Source organism: Urocitellus parryii, chromosome 1 (genome assembly GCF_045843805.1).
Source record: "Urocitellus parryii isolate mUroPar1 chromosome 1, mUroPar1.hap1, whole genome shotgun sequence".
NCBI lineage: Eukaryota > Metazoa > Chordata > Mammalia > Rodentia > Sciuridae > Urocitellus > Urocitellus parryii.
In genome coordinates this window covers 135,969,581-135,985,271 of record NC_135531.1, presented here as the reverse complement: position 1 = coordinate 135,985,271, position 15,691 = coordinate 135,969,581, and the positions used below count along the sequence as shown (strand labels likewise).

General features: G+C 45.2%; 1 protein-coding gene across 1 annotated transcript in view; it reads right to left on the bottom strand.

The window, feature by feature from the left end:
* Fstl4 (follistatin like 4) overlaps positions 1-15,385 on the bottom strand; it is a 400,452-nt gene extending 385,067 nt beyond the window's left edge. The window contains exons 1-2 of the mRNA XM_026400193.2: positions 15,353-15,385; positions 7,764-7,899 (exon numbers count right to left, since the gene is read on the bottom strand). Coding sequence (XP_026255978.2) covers positions 7,764-7,889 — 126 coding nt within the window. The 5' untranslated portion in view covers positions 7,890-7,899; positions 15,353-15,385. The remainder of the gene's footprint in view (positions 1-7,763; positions 7,900-15,352) is intronic.
* Between the last annotated feature and the right edge of the window lie 306 nt (positions 15,386-15,691).

Genomic DNA, 15,691 nt, shown 5'->3' with positions numbered 1-15,691 from the left:
GATATCTTCCCCTGGGGTTTCTTCTGTAAGAAACCTGCCTAAACTCTACATGATACCAAAATAAATGATTAAAAAAAATGGTTCACTTACATTATGGATTGGATCTTGAGAAATACTTATAGGGGTTCTGAGATTACAGACACAAAACCGCAGCTCTGACCACCATATTCTGAGCACCACTCTGTACCAGGCACCACACGCACACATATTAGTCATTGTGATATCTCTGAAAATGGGGCTCTTAAGCCCTCATTTGACTCATGGCTAACCTGAGGGTTGTAGGCAGGAAGTGACCCTCAGCCACACACTGGCAAAGGAAGAAGCAGAGGTGAGCCACTGGCTGAGTGACTTGAGGGTACCCTGAGGCCAAGGCAGTACTGGGGACTCCTTGGGTGGGCAGGCAGCTTGTATAGTAGGGGATTCAGTCTCAGCAGGAAAAGCCAGCTAGGGCCTTGTTGAAAATGATAACCAATAGCCTGGAGGAGAAGGTGGGCACATAGAACATCCAGGGTGAGGGTCACCAGGAGGGGAGGACACAGCAGCCACTTCTCCCTAGAGCTGCAGAGCTTCCCATGTCAGGCACTGTGGCAGGAGCAAGTCTGCCAGCAGCCGAGCAGCCACCAAAAGCACAGAGGAATCTGAGCAGAGCGGGGAGAGGATGTGCATCAGAAGAGCAGGCGGAGTTCTGGAGGTCCAGGCCCTTACCAGGGGTGAAGTGTGAGTGGGCATTGTAGTGCCTGTCCCCTCACAGACTGGATGTTTCCCAAACAGGTGGTACATGGACCAGCAGGGGTGGTTCCCAGAGCCACTTGGCAGGATAAATTCCCTTTGCAACTCACACACACTCACACACACACCACACTCCTCTCTCTTTTCCTCTCACAATCCAGACCCCAAATAATATGAAAACTCAAACTTTTCAAGCACTTTAACAAAGGCCACAATGGCAGCTTTCATCTGGCTAAGACTTCCAGAAGGATTTTGGTTTGGATGCAAGGCCTTCTTGGAAAGCAGAGGAACAAGAAAAACTAAGGGCTCCATCTCGAGTTGTGGCCACAGCCGTCACCCAGAACCCCCACAGCCAGAGGGGAGAGAACTCTCTCACATGGTGCACCCCCCTGCCCCCCTCCCCACCATCATCCACCATCCTGCCTGCTCCTTCCCTGGGCAGAGTCAGGCTGCAACAAACCCTTGGGTTGAGGGAAGACCTGAGCCCCACAAGCCACCAGCCTCGCTCCTAGTTTTCCTATCCCTGGAGGAGTAAAGCTAAGCTGCTTTTTATTAGAAGGACACAGCTGGGGTTGCGGGTGCTCCAGGCCTTTGGGAAGGCCTCAGGCTGAAAAGGCACATGGTCACCTTCCCAGAAACTGAGGCCCAGTCAGATGGCTTCTCAGCCACTTAGCTTCCTCCACCCAATACTAATGTGCCAACACCTCCCTGCACTCTCCTCAGGTGTCACCCACTGAGAGTACATCATCCCATGTCCTACATTTCTGGAGCCAGTAGCCTCCACCTCCTACATGGCTAGTGACAAGACAAGGCCCAGGAGCCTCACAACAGAGACCACAGCAGCAGAGGCAGAAGGACAACAGCTCTGGTCTGATAGGACGAAAAGCCGAGCCCACCAGTCGGGGGCCTGTTAGAGTCTGTCTGATACAATGTGACATTCGCTTCTCTCTAAATGGGAAGCACAGCCATCACCCACAAGTCACGGGGGATAAATCAAGCAGATGATTGGGGCTTGGCAGATCTGATGCTCCCCACTCTCTGACAAATGGAGATTGTAGCCCCATCATCCACGCAGGTCCTGATGTCCTGATTAGGAGTCTGGGAAGCTTCCTAAAGGAGATGGATTATTTAGCAGCAGAGGCATAAATAGTTAGACGAGAAAATGCTAAATTTAGAGGAGGAAAAATAATGCTTTTCTGTGAACTCATAATGCTTATTTTCCTGGGTCACAGAATTTTTCAAGGCCAATTAAAACTCTGTCAACTATGATCTCAAAATACTAAAAGAACACACAGTCTGCTAACTGGTACAGAATTTGGAAGGGCCTGTTGGGAACAGAGATAAAGGAGAAATATCCAACACAAAAAAACGTAAGATTGTAACTTCCTCTGCCCAAGAATAAAATGAGACCTAAAAACAAGACCACCAGACATGGTGATCTCCGAAGAGCCTGGCCGAGCCTGGGCACAAAGAGGTGGGTACTATGGTGGGTGTGTATTGTGAGTGCCCTGCAGCATGGGCTGTGGCAACCCTCAACATTTAGAGTTACCTCCCTTGAGATTTAAAATCACCCAAAGACCAGCCAATAAGGAGCACTAGGTTCAGAGATCCAAGATGACCTGTGTACCTGCTTGAAAAATAAGGAAAAATGACTGTGGAACCCAGGGGGCTTAAGTTTTTTTTACCTTTCTCTTCACCTACCATCTTCCCTCAGTCTTGTTGAGCTATTTAGCAACAAGAGTACAGCCTGCCTGTTTTTCTCACTTTCTTGAGCATACCAAGCATCATCACATTCACAAAAGCTGAAGGGCCAAGGTCAGCCCAACTAGGGTCCTCCTGCCTGCATGTGCACATGGGAGAAGGAGGCTGGGACTTCTCTAAGGGTTTTCTTCTGCTGAGCATTCCCTGGAATGGGAAGTATTGGCATCACCTGGAACTTATGAGAAATGCAGATTCTTAGGACCTGCGCTCAAAATCTGTACTGTAACAAGAACCTAAGCAGCTGGCAAGCATGCTGAAGTTTGTTAGGCTCTGGGGTAGACTCAGGATACACTGGGGCAGGGCACAGAACATGCTAGCTCTGTCAGTAGGGACACCCTTGGAAGGATCTGCTGCCATATTTCACCTTGAAAATGACGGATGTACTCATCTGCAACATGGAGGTGGCACTCTCCCCACTGTACCTGAGAAACTAAAATTCTCTTCTTGTCTCATGCTTTGTATGTTAAATGTCCCCCAAAAGCTTATGGGTTAAAGGTCCCCAGCTGGTGACACTATTGGGAGGCAATGAGAACTTCAGGAATGGGGCCTTATTGGAGAAAGCAGGTCATTGGGGGCATGCCCCCCACCCCGAGGGAATATTGGGACTCCAGATTCTCCCTGTCCACCTCAGTCTCTGCCATGATGCTTTGCCTCACCACAAGTCCATGGTCCAGGGGGCCAAGTGACCATGAACTGAAGCCTCTAAAACCATGGGCCAAAATAAATGTTTCCTCCTTAAATTTCTCCTAGGGATTTTTTTTCACAGTGACAGAAAGCTGTCTAACATACCCTGACACCAAACAAAGTCAGCAGAGAGCCATGGATAAGTGCTGGGACCAAGAAGAAGACCCTGCCAGGGCACCACACCTGAAGTCAAAATGCAGATCCTGAAGAACAGGACGCATCTAGCAACCCTAGAGCCATTCCACCCCGTGCTGAGGGACCTCTCCCAGAGTCTCAGATTCTCTGAAAGGCTTTGAATCCAGTACTCTTTGAGTCCAGTACTCCAGTCCATACAGTAGTGCTTAGGGAAGGCAACACTACAGAAATACGTGAGAGATGCTTGCAGGCCAGAGCTGCAGGTGAGATGTAAGAGCACACCAAGCACCCAGCATGAACCCATCTGTTCACAGGCAGGAGGGAGGGAGCTTCTTTCCATGCCCATAGACAGGCTGAGCACAAGGGTGATTCAAGACACTCAGGGGTGGACCTCAAACCCCACAGACCACCAGCAATTCTACCCCAAGAATCTCAGGAAGGACTTTTCTAGAAAGGATGGGTAGCATTTTCTCAAAGTCAATAAGATGTATAAGAATAAAGAAATGTTTTTTAAAGATTCATAGACACCTGGAATGCCCCACCAAGGCAGGAAGAAGCCTGAGAGCTTTAGGGAGCCAACAACTTGAAACTGCCCTGGCAGGGACAGAAGTGGCACCTCTGCACTGTGTCTGGGGCCCACACGCGCAAAAAGGGTTGGCCTGTCAGGGGAGGACCAGTGCTTTCTTAGGCTGACCCCGTCATGGTTTGGATGTTAAATGTCCCCAAAAGTTGAGGAGGAGAACGTGGTCTAGGAAGTAGGCAAACCATAACTGAAGTTAACTGATACCACCTTGTGTGGACGCCCCTTATAATCTTTGAGGAAGTTTGCAAATATTGAAAACATGTGGCATCTGATCCCAAAGCACTGGTCTGTAAGCCCCAAGGCATATGAAGAAAACAATTTTAAGAGGAATAAATATTAGCATTTATATTTATAGTTGCTTAGTAGGTAACAACACCCCATGGCAAGAATCATGTATAAAAAGTTAAGTGAAATTCAAGAAGGGTGTGTAAGATTATTTAAAGATCACCCAGCAACTGGGTCAGACACTGGTGCTGGAACACTCAGGGACAAGGGGACCTGCCACAAATCCCTACCCCTCAAGAGTAGGCCAGCTCTCTGTGTCTATCACCACATCACTTCTCATGTTTTCCTGGTTCCTTGATTCCCCAAAATATAAAATTCTGATATTGGCTTTACTACAGGTTCAGTATCATTATCTGAAATACCTGGTACCAAGACTGTTTTTTTTAATATTTGCACACACACACACACACACACACACATCTTGGGTACAGGATCCATGTCTAAACCTGGATTTCATTTGTTTTATACATATAGTCTGAAGTAATTGTATACAGTATTTTTAGTGCACCTGCATTTGGACCACAGGCTCACAAAGTCAGGTGTAGAATTTTCCATTTGTGGTGTGGTGTTGGCTCTCAACCAACATGTCATGTCAAATTTCAGATTTTCAGGTTAGGGATGCTTAGCCTACAGTATATTAATCTTAGCCAGAGTGTTGGGGAAAGGAGGAGAATATAATGATATTTTAGAATTTCAATAAGTTGCATCTCTCAGAATTGTTTCCTCTGATTCCAGAATTGTATTAGCATTCGAAACCACGTTCTCCTCCTCAGCTCTTATTAAAGAAGCACTCCACCCAGCTACATTTCTTTTTATCTACATCTGTAAAATGATAAACTCCTTGAAGCTACTTCAACTGCAGTCTTTGTACATAAAACAACAATTTAATAAAATTCACACTTGCTATAACTGCTTTAAAAGTATGCGAACACACGCACATTGGTCATTTAATCCTTATTTACCCTTAGGACGTTCAAGTAATTGGTATAATAACTTTAAAGACAAATCAAATCTTATTAATGCTTTCTAAGTACTTCAAACATCTTAATGAATATTTTGTGAGGAACTCCTATCAGGAAGAAAACACTCGTGGAAACATTTCAATATTTACTGCTAAAAAAGTCAAGTTTTTTCTTTTAACTTATTTTGAGTCTCAGATCTCAGGAAGCACTGGTTTTGATTCTTCTAGGAAATAAAGCTGTCTGAGGAAACTACCTAAGGACTATAACTGGGTCTGGACAGTGAGTTATAGGTATGTTAATAGCTCACAGCCCAGGGAGACCATTCTCGTTCCCACCAGAAACAAACCTGCCAGGTGCAAGAGGCAGGTCACCCACTTAAAGACCTGATGGTCTAGTCTGAATTTTGGAAGCTCTCATGACCAGGATTGAGTGCTGCATTAAGCCTTGGTTGACTTTGGAATTCATGAAGCCTCTATTTTCCTCATAAAATTATTAGACACAGGGAGGAAGAGGAAAGATAAATAAGACAGGCTTCATACACATGCTAAACTAAAAATATCAAAGGAAGAAGAGAAGAGAAAAAGGACCAAGAGTTCAGAAAAAAGGGACCAAATGTGACAAAGAGCAGTCAAAGAAGTTTCTAGAGAAAAGGTAAGAACCAGAATTTACCTTGGAGCAGGGAAAGACTCAAATATGTGAAAGAAGGGACAGGGTGGCACATCAGGAACCTAGTGAATAAAGGACATGGGGAACATGCATAATTCGTGACCAAGTGCATTAAAACAAATGTCTTGCTCACTGGTGCTAAACATTTACAGAGACCATTCTATGTACTAGGACCATTTACATTATCATCACTGCATTCATCGTGGATAGAAACAGACTCAAGGAGTAGAAGTTAAAACACCACAAAAATGAAATCTAGAGCCAAGAAGTATGAGCAACAGGGCAGTTGTTCCTGCGTTTGGAAGAGACATCACTTCCCTTGAAGCAGCCACTCGAGAGGTTAACAGCTGAGGGACAGAAATACTCCTAACATAAAAGTCTTCCTTCCTTGGGAGGAGGAGCAGTGGCTGGTTCTGGTTGGTACACAAAGTATTAAGGTGTAAACAGCTCAGATGAAAAAGGCCCTAGAGGTGATTTTAACTTACCTTCCATTTACCTCCAGCTACATCCCACCTTAATTGGCTTGACTCTTAATTGAGATAAGTGATTGAAGACAGTGAGCCAATGAGCCCCTACAATAAGAAGCCTGAGCCTCTCTGTAAGTTTGCCTTGCTGTTAACTACTCCACAATAAAAACGAAACAAAACAAAAACTATTGCACGTGTAACTGTAGGATTTCAGCGATCATTTTTCCTTTGTCTGGAATAGGAGTCTAATGATGAAGCCCTTCCCACATGGGAAAGCTGTTCTCACCTGCACGTAGGCCACCAGACTCTTTCAAAGGAGCATTAAGGTGCGTTCTTCGTGGATTTAGATGGGAGAGATAGTGTTTCTATTTAATCAGTGTTTCTATTTAATCATCAGCAGGTCACAAAAGCACACCACACCAACCTCAGCAAGAAAAGTGTATGCTAAATTACTTCTGAAGCTCCCCAAAGACTAAGGTTTGCAGTTTGGGGATTGCATGACAATTAAGTAATAATGAAAGAGAAGTCATGTCGTTTGAGCAAATAGTGCATTCATCCTACTCTACACTGTGTACCGTTATTCACTCCCTGGCAATGTTGATTTTTCGAGGTATTTTTTATTTCTTGTTCCTCAGGACAGGATATAAGCATGGAAAAAAGGAGACAGGCATGCATTAAGTAAGAAAATGGAAGTAAGAATGCCTAAAAAGCTCCCTGAGAATTAGTATCTGTCACTGCATACAGAAGATCCCAGGTGGTTTTAATGAAAAGGTGTAAGTCATTTCATACGGTTTAGCACACATAAGGCATTTTCTGAAGAAAACCTGCATCCTTGTGAACCACTCCATGAATTCATGGGGCCCGCTGCCCTGAGCAGGGTGAGGTTGCAGTTTATGAATCCTCTCCAGTACTTAAGACCAGTTCACTAAGCAATTAGTGATATAACCAGACCCTCTAGGGAGGTATTTAAGAACAAGTTTTTCAAGCACTTTAGAATCATTTATATATACCTAACATGCCATTAATCATTCTTATCTGTTCATTAAACCAGTCTCCCTTAGGATCTTGACTTGCCAGTTCTCTCTCAGCCTGGTTCTTTTTATCTATATCCCTGAAAAGTCATCCATTCCTTTTTAAAATCTACTTTATAATTCAAATACTTCATTAGCTCGCATGGGTGTGTTCCACCAATTAGTCTGCATTTTCAGAGTTATATTAAATATACAGAACGGCCATTCTCTTGAGGGTCTTTCTGAAAGACTAACCATGTTAACTACAGCTTGGAATGAATTTGTAGTGTGTGAGATACAAGCCTCGTGTCTTCATCAATTCATGTTGCCGCCTTCTGTCCCCTACCACCAAAAAGGAAATGCAATTTTAATTCACACAGTGTTCTAACTGATCTCAACTAAAGGTGGAAAGGAAATCAGATACTATAACATGGAAAAGCAATCAGCTGGCAATGTCATGTCAGCAGTGGTTTGAACATACCTCTGCCTGTGACTCCCTCACAGCCACGTTCGGGTTTCTGCTGGTTCCTGGGTCCATCCATCCCAGCGCAGCTGGCAGGGAGAACCCAAGCAGTGTAAGATGCAGCCAAAAGCTTCCTGGTTTCATTTTGTTCAGTCTGTTGAGAAAATGACAAACGTCTGGCACTAAGTTTTGCAGAATGCATAACAAGTCACAACGAGTTAGTACGTGTTCAGAATCAGATTAACCCAAGTTTAAAGCCCAGCACCAATCCTTCTGTTCCACTTTGGAGAAGATGCATGAGTTCTGTGCCTTAGTTTTCTCACCTCTAAAGTGGGGGTAATACTGTGTACCTCATAGGGTTGCTGTAAGAATCGAAGATGCTGGTGTCACACACATAGTAAGAACTCTGTAAATGCTGGTGGGTATGTAGAGTTCCACTTGGAAATGCCATCTGCCACTACATGGATAAAAACAAACCAGAAAAAGATAGCTTGGCTACCTGCATCAGGCATGTTCATGCCTCAGTTTCCCCAGAAAGCATCTGGGACTACACACACAATTAGTGCTCAAAAAATGCTCATGAGGAATTCTGTTAATCTGTGTCAACTTGATTGGGGATTACACCTCAGTTTACAAGATGATGGGCTTCAAAAATGGCATCATAAGCTCCAATATTTTGGTTTGAAAACCAGTAATGTTTGTAGTTGAATACAAGCAATGAATGAAAATAGAATTTCAATAATCTTTAAGGTGTTTCCTGAGACTCCCTTTCTAACATTATTGTCTAAAGACCTTCAAGAAAAGAGATGGACAATTCAAGTTAATCAAATAATTACATGAATAAAACCAAGGATTGGCTACCAAGAATGTTTAAGTTCCTACCATGTGCTAAGTAAGCACTGTGCTAGGATAATGAGGACATGGACTATGCAATTAGTCCCAATTAGCTGGACTTTCTAAATAAGAGATTTTCACTGTGAATATATTCCAACCACAATTTTAGTATCTGTCTAAGACAGACACACATAGAACTCACAACACAGTACCCACAGCTCTTACTCCAGGAAACTTGAGGGGTTATTGATTTCCGCATGCACCACACAATTTAGTGCTTAATTACATGTCCTGTACCCTGATCCTGGCTGGTGAGATGAAAGACACAGAGCTCTTTGGAGACTAACACCTGGTGTGACCTGGCCCAGGACTAAGCCAGAGCAGGTGTCTGAGTCAGAAACAACTGGGTGTTTGTGAGACTTTAGAGCTTGAGAAAGGAACAGCCTTGAAGGATGCCTACTCTAGACAAGGGGTAGGGGCTGTCACCGGATCACTGGTGCTGTAGCTAGGGCCACTAAACAAATACACTCCTGTCACATCTTGGTTTCTTTTGGCTGCCTTCCACACCCAAATAGAGCTGCATCTTCATGTTTGCTTTATGTCCCAAGTTTGAAACAGAAATGCCCACAGGGAAGAGAAGTCAGATTAAAATTTATGGGTATGTAACACTGGCCTATGAAAAGGCAAGATTGTAAGAGATGATTATCTTTTAAGAAAAGATGTCTCCTGGTTTCAAAAAGAGTCCAGAGGTTTCTGCTCCTACATCTATTTCTTCAGTCATTCATCTTTGATATCTGTTGGCAAAGCTAAGGTACTTGGGAAGTAGTCCAGGGGGCCAGTCAATGTAACCTGAAGGTCACAGCCTCAACACCTGCTCTGCACCCTGAAGACAGCAGAGTAGAGTGGCATGGCGCAACTTCCACTGCTGCCTGGGCGTGGCCTGTAGCATTAACAGCTGCCAGGGTATGGCTTGCAGCATTAGCAGCTGCTGCCCAACTCTGTGCTCCCAATTCCAGGGCTCTGGCTTGGGTGAGTGAATTCTAACAAGGATGAGGAGGAGTTGGGGAAAGAAACCATACTCAGGACTAAAAGAGAGTAAAAATATCTTTCCCATATTGCAACCGGTTTTTCTAAAAATAAATAGGGCAACTCCCTACTCCTCATAAATTATCTTCTTATGAACACACAGACACATTCCAGAGACTGCAGATCTTGGATTTTTGTAATTTTTAAAAGCCACCCAGAGTATCTCAAGCTAAAACTAAAAAGACATTGCTTCCTGCTTTTTAATGAAATTTCCCCTACTTATCCAATATCAAACATTGCTCATGGGGTAAAGCACACATATTAAAAGTCTCCTTTTCTCCCTTTTCATGCCTCCTAGCCCAAATAAACTAAAAACTGCAATATAATCAGAATTTATTCTGGTTAACATACAGATGTCAATTCCTGGAGTTATGAAATAAACAAGTTACAAAGTCCAGTATTTCATTTTCAATTTGCCTAGTAATCTAAAGCCAATTATGTCTGATGTTTTATTATTCATGGATAGCTTCAAAATAAAATCCTTTCATTTCAATTGTCATTTTGGCAAATACTAAATCACTTCATTGAAGAGGTACCTTCAGGGTGTTAACCAGCTGGTTTCTGAACTGTGTTTCAGAAACCCTATGCTCAGCCCTTGCTTTTTACCTGGAGTTTCCACTGGTGTTATCTGGTTTGCATTGAGGCTCCCTGTTACGTTATTTTTTGAAGACAGGGAAAACAGGTACCAGGCTAATCCCTGAGATACTCCTAGGGAGCTTCTTTGTAAAAGTGAGGTTTGTTTGGCCATCACCACCTCTGATTTCATTTGCACAGTGGATGTGTTTTAGATGTCATTTTATACTTATGGTGATTGACAATTCACTCCATCTATGGCAGCAAAATCCTAAAAATTTATAACTCGAGTTTTATGACAGATCAGTTCATAAAAAGAATTAATATTAGGTCTAAATCAATTTTGATGATCTGTCTAATAACCAAATAGAGACTATCTATTTGGTTAACACTTACATACCAATTACAATGTGTCAGGCACTGTTCTAAATGCTTTAGAGGTACTAACTCATAATCCTCTTTTTCTACTCCATGAGGAGGGCAATGATTATCTCCCGTTCTGATGACAGAGGAAACAGGGTGACAGCAAGGTTAAGTACTCTGTCCAAGCAATGTGGCAAATAAGTGGCAGTGTTGAGATTCCAAGCCTGGCAGGTGGACCATGGTCCATACTCTTAACCCCCATCCTATGCTGCCTCTCGACCCTTAGCAATATTTTATCTTGATAAACAGTTGTTTGGGGTGTGATGAGGAAAATCTCTATAAAGCAAAATTGGCAGCTCTGAGTCCCCAGTCTCTCCTTGCTTTTGAAATCTGCCAAGACCTGACCTCCTCGAGTTAGCATGGCTCTACTCAAGGCAGAGCAAGGGAAAAGAGCCAAATTGTCACCCTGCCCCAGGGCACGGGACACTTGGTACACACTCCTCATTGCTGCTTTATTTATAGGCCAAGAAAAAAAATCCATGGTAAAATTCACAGAATTTTGAGCAGCAAAGATGCAGGATGCCCCTTAGCTCACAAGAAGAACCCGTAGCTTTGAGAAAGTAGATTTGTTACCAAATTAATTACTTCTCAAGGTCAAATAGCCCCATGGGGTTTCAGAGTGAGGAAAAATACAAGAATGTTCCCATTAGAGAACTGGGAAGGTGCCATTCATAAGGTCACACACTCTGTCTTTCAACCTGGAGCTCCTTTTGAGATTAATTTAGGTTTAAAAGTTTCATTGGATCCTGAGTCCTAAGTATTAGTTAGTTATAAAGCCACCCAGGACTGTCCTCAAAGGAAAACTTGGGACTACCTTTCCTTCTAAACAACTCAGGAAGTACAAGTTAAGACATCTTGTTTGGCAGAGGTCCTTAACCGCTTCCTCCGTGGTTTTCCACAACACTTCTATGTGCCCAGGAAAAGCAGGTGCTAGCCTGACTGCTGCCCACACCAGACACCAGAGACCACAGGGTTGTGGAAGTCACCGAGCCAGTGGCCAGATCTAAACTAAAACCCCAGCATCCTGCCTTCTGGGCAACTCTTTCGTTTCTTACATTATTGCAAATTTACATATATAGTATAAATTTGCAGGCTCTGCCTAGATAGATAGATTTCACTTTTTTTGGTGCTGAAAGAACCCCGCCAGATCGCCTCCCCTCTCCTTGTGAAAACCACAGGATTTTCTGATGCTCTAAAATAAGGTGATCTCTGTGCTTTTTTTAATTTCAATTTTAGAGGCATTATTATGATGTAACATTCCAAATGCCAACTTGCTTTGAAAAAAATTGAAAAAGCATAACATAAAAATGCAAATTGTTAGAGGACAAATAGGTATTAATATGAATAATTTGAGATCTGCCCCTCCCAGAGAACACACACCAGCATATATGCTATCTTTATTGAACAGAGTCAGTGGCCAAAGGAAAGCATAGACATTACATTGGCAATGGGTTTAAGTCAACTCTTTTATTCCTGGAGCCAGCTCTGCTGGGAGGATTGGGAATTCTGTCCCTCAGGATTTGGGGGACATTGTTACTACTTCTCTCTCTTGCCCTCTCTTCCAGAACATAGTAACATGTCCAGACCAGTAATTATGGATTAGCCATACAAATAGCTTTTCTGGTAGAAACAAGTGATGCCACTTAGCATCTTTGGAGAATAGTCAGACCCTGAGGCATCTGCATTCCCAGCCTTTCCAATGGAAAAAGTATCTGCTGTAGCAGATAACTTTAAGTGTGTTGCATATTAGCAATCAACAAACGGAAATCAACCAGGGAACACCAAAGCCCAGCAGTCCTCTTCTACGTGTCCACCAATATTGAAGGGGGCAAGTATCAACCTCAACCTGAAACTAGTAGGCTGTCTGGAAATTTCTTCTGAAAGGCTTAGGATTCTAATTTTGACCCGTGAGTGTTTTTAGGAAAAGTGGTTCATATTTTCTAAGATAATCCCTAAAACACCAACCCAGAAAAAACAGGTCTAGAAATATATCAGGTTAACCTTGTAGCAAGCCATAATGAAGTTTGATTGTATTTTCTATCAATTATCTATTCTATATCTTTCACCATTGATAAAGGAGATGCCTAATGTGAAATACATAAAACTGTGGCATTCCTATTTACCACTAAGCTTAACACACACATGGCTTCCAATAACCCTTACCTCTCTGATCTTAGATTATATATTTTAAGTACTATGTTCTTTTGCCTACAAATCTATTTTATTTGACATTCCATGCTCTGTGTTATGCATTAAGAGACAGAAAGTGTAAGAAAAGATATGCTCTTGAAACAACTGTCTAATCATTAACTTAGGAAGCACAGGGTAGGGGTAGGGGTGACCCCACATAAGCAACATAAAAAGGTTGAGTTTGCAGAAAAAAGAGAGACAATGTATGAATCAAGATAGATTTTATGAAATCCTTACCACTTCATCCCAATCTCTAAAATGTGGCCTTCAGTCAAACAAAAGATAACAACATAAGGTCACTTAAAAAAAAAAAAAGTCCTATAGTCCCTAGTAGAAAGGAGAAAAGTACTAAGTGAGTCTCAGCAGGAAACTCAACCTTTCCTTTCTTTACTCACCTACAGGGCATATAGCCAGAGGGATAAAAGTTCTCCTAATGCACAGAAAAATAAGCTGTCCCCTCCCTGGATGAAAAAAAAAAAAGCATTTCTGGAATTAACATAAAATTCTAATACATTACATCAATTGGACTATTCTCTTGCATGAATTTTAGCTCAATCTGAAGTCCTGGGAGAGGGTGCTGTCATGTTTTCTAACATGTGAGAAAGCAAGCTACCATTCAGCTGAGGATGGCAGAAATGGGCTGGTGGTGCTGCAGTGCCTCCTCCTGCAACTGAGCCAAGAAGCAAACCTGAGCCCTGCAGGTTTTGACTCCAGAGCTGAGTTACTGCTTAACAGATGCTGGGGCTCTGGTGTCATAGAAGCCATATCACTCATTCCCCTGACCATTTGCTTCCCAGGTGAACCTTCTGCTGTGCCACTGCACAGATGCAGAGCCTGTCCTGGAAGCCAGAAGGAGTCACCTGAGAAACTGGTCCATTCCAGGGTTAAGAAGACACTGTTAAAAATCATTTCTGGCTTCCTCAAAGGCTGGTGGTAGGAAAATAACTTAGGACTTTTAAGAATAAAAGTCCTAATCTTTTCCTGATCCCTCTTCTCCCACTCCCTGAGAGAATGGTGGGGATCTTGGTGCACGTTTTGGCTAGCAGTTTCCTTGTCACCTCTTATTGAAATACCGTTTATGTTTGCCCAGAGAACATGAATGTATGTTGATATCTCAGGGTCCCATCTAGTACAATTCCTGGCGCACTGGTTTGCAACAAATTTGCTAAAGGAACAGACCAAATCTGCTGGCGCTGTTTTTTACCCATCGGAAACCTCGGCGGAAGCGACACCTAGAGGGGAGCAAAGGAGAGGCTGCGGAAACGCTATTCATCAGTGTCGGGGACAGTTATCAGGAGGGAAGTCTGCTGGACAGCGCATCTGGAGCCCTGAAGCCGACCTGACCAAGCTCAACTCTCCGGGAACTTTCAGTAGACCATTGCGCGATGAACTGGATGCTCTCTAAGTTCAGGGCACCTTGTGAAACCCTACTGCTGGTAGACGGTTTCTACTTGTGCAAGAGTTGCAGGACACGCAGTCCTCAGGTGGCAGGCCTCAGGCGAACCCGCGTGGGGCGCCGCTTTGTCAGCTGCAGGGATCCCTGAAGGCTCACACCCAGTTGTCCCCAAACTCAAACCGGCATGCGCCCCAAAGGGAGCACTCTGCCTGAATCCCCTAGGTCCCCCTGAAACTTGGAAATGATTTCTTTGCTGGAGCAAAGAGGAACGGAAATCACTCACACTATGATCTCTCTTAGGGCCAAGCCCCCAACCTGTATGTTAGAACAAACGGCTCCCTGGAGACTCCCCAGAGGGTTAACACCAGCCGCCGGTTCTGAAGAGCTATCCACCGCGCAGAACAAGAGCCGCAGACTACCCAAAGCCAGGTTCTGTCCGGGTTCCCTCCTCTCCAGCTTCCTCCACCGTGGACCTCGGGATAGTAAGGGCCAGGCGAGACGCAGCAGGCCCTTTAGGAGGCAGCGAGGAGACGTAAGTTTCCTCACAAAGCCGGGGAAAGGAGGTGTTGAGGATGCCCGCCCAGCGCCCCAGCCCGGAGCCAAGGGCACAGGTCCGAGCAGAGGAGCTGCACTTCGCCTTGCTCCGCTGAGGCAGCTCTGGGTCCGGAGCCTAAGATCTGCTTCTACAGGGTCTCACAGCCGGCACGGGCTTCGGGCTCCTCTTGAGTGGTTCTGCAAGCCGCCCCGCGCTCAAGAAGGGTCGCTGGGCTCCCCCTGCAGACCCAGCCACAAGACTGAGAGCCCCAGTCTTTACCTCGAGTCTTAGCCCAGACACGGCAGCCCTGCCAAACCCCGTTCCTGTGGTCCCATGCCCGAGGCCAGGCGGGCAAACTTGGCTCTCCCAGCGCGGGCAGTAAGGACAAGCAAGCGTCCGCGGCGGGCCCTGCAACGCGGAGCTGCGGGGCGCCGGGACCCCATCAAGGAGCAGCAAGACCAGTTGGTGGCGGTGGCATCGCTTTGGCACCCCCCCCCATACACACACACACACACACACACACACACACACACACGCCCGCGCGCCTGCTTCTGAGCTGTACCCGTTTACCTGAGGCAGCCGGGGCCGAGGGGACGACCAGGGGGCCGGACTCAGGCGGGAGATAGGGAGCGCCCGGTGGCGGCGGCGGCGACCCGTCCCCGCGTCCTTTGGTCGGTCTCTCTGGCTGTCCGCGGGTCTCAGGCGCGCTGGAGGCTGTTGAGTAGCCAGCTCTCTGAGCCGCCGCTGCCCGCTGCTGTGCCACCGCCGCGGCGGCTGCCCTATTTCTGCCGCCGGGACCAGAGCCCGTGACGTCACCTTCCCGGCCCCGCCTGCCCAATCGCCGCCACCTGTGCGCGCCGCTCGCCTGCCTGCGGGTCAGACCCGCGCGGCGCCCGCGGCAGGTGAGCG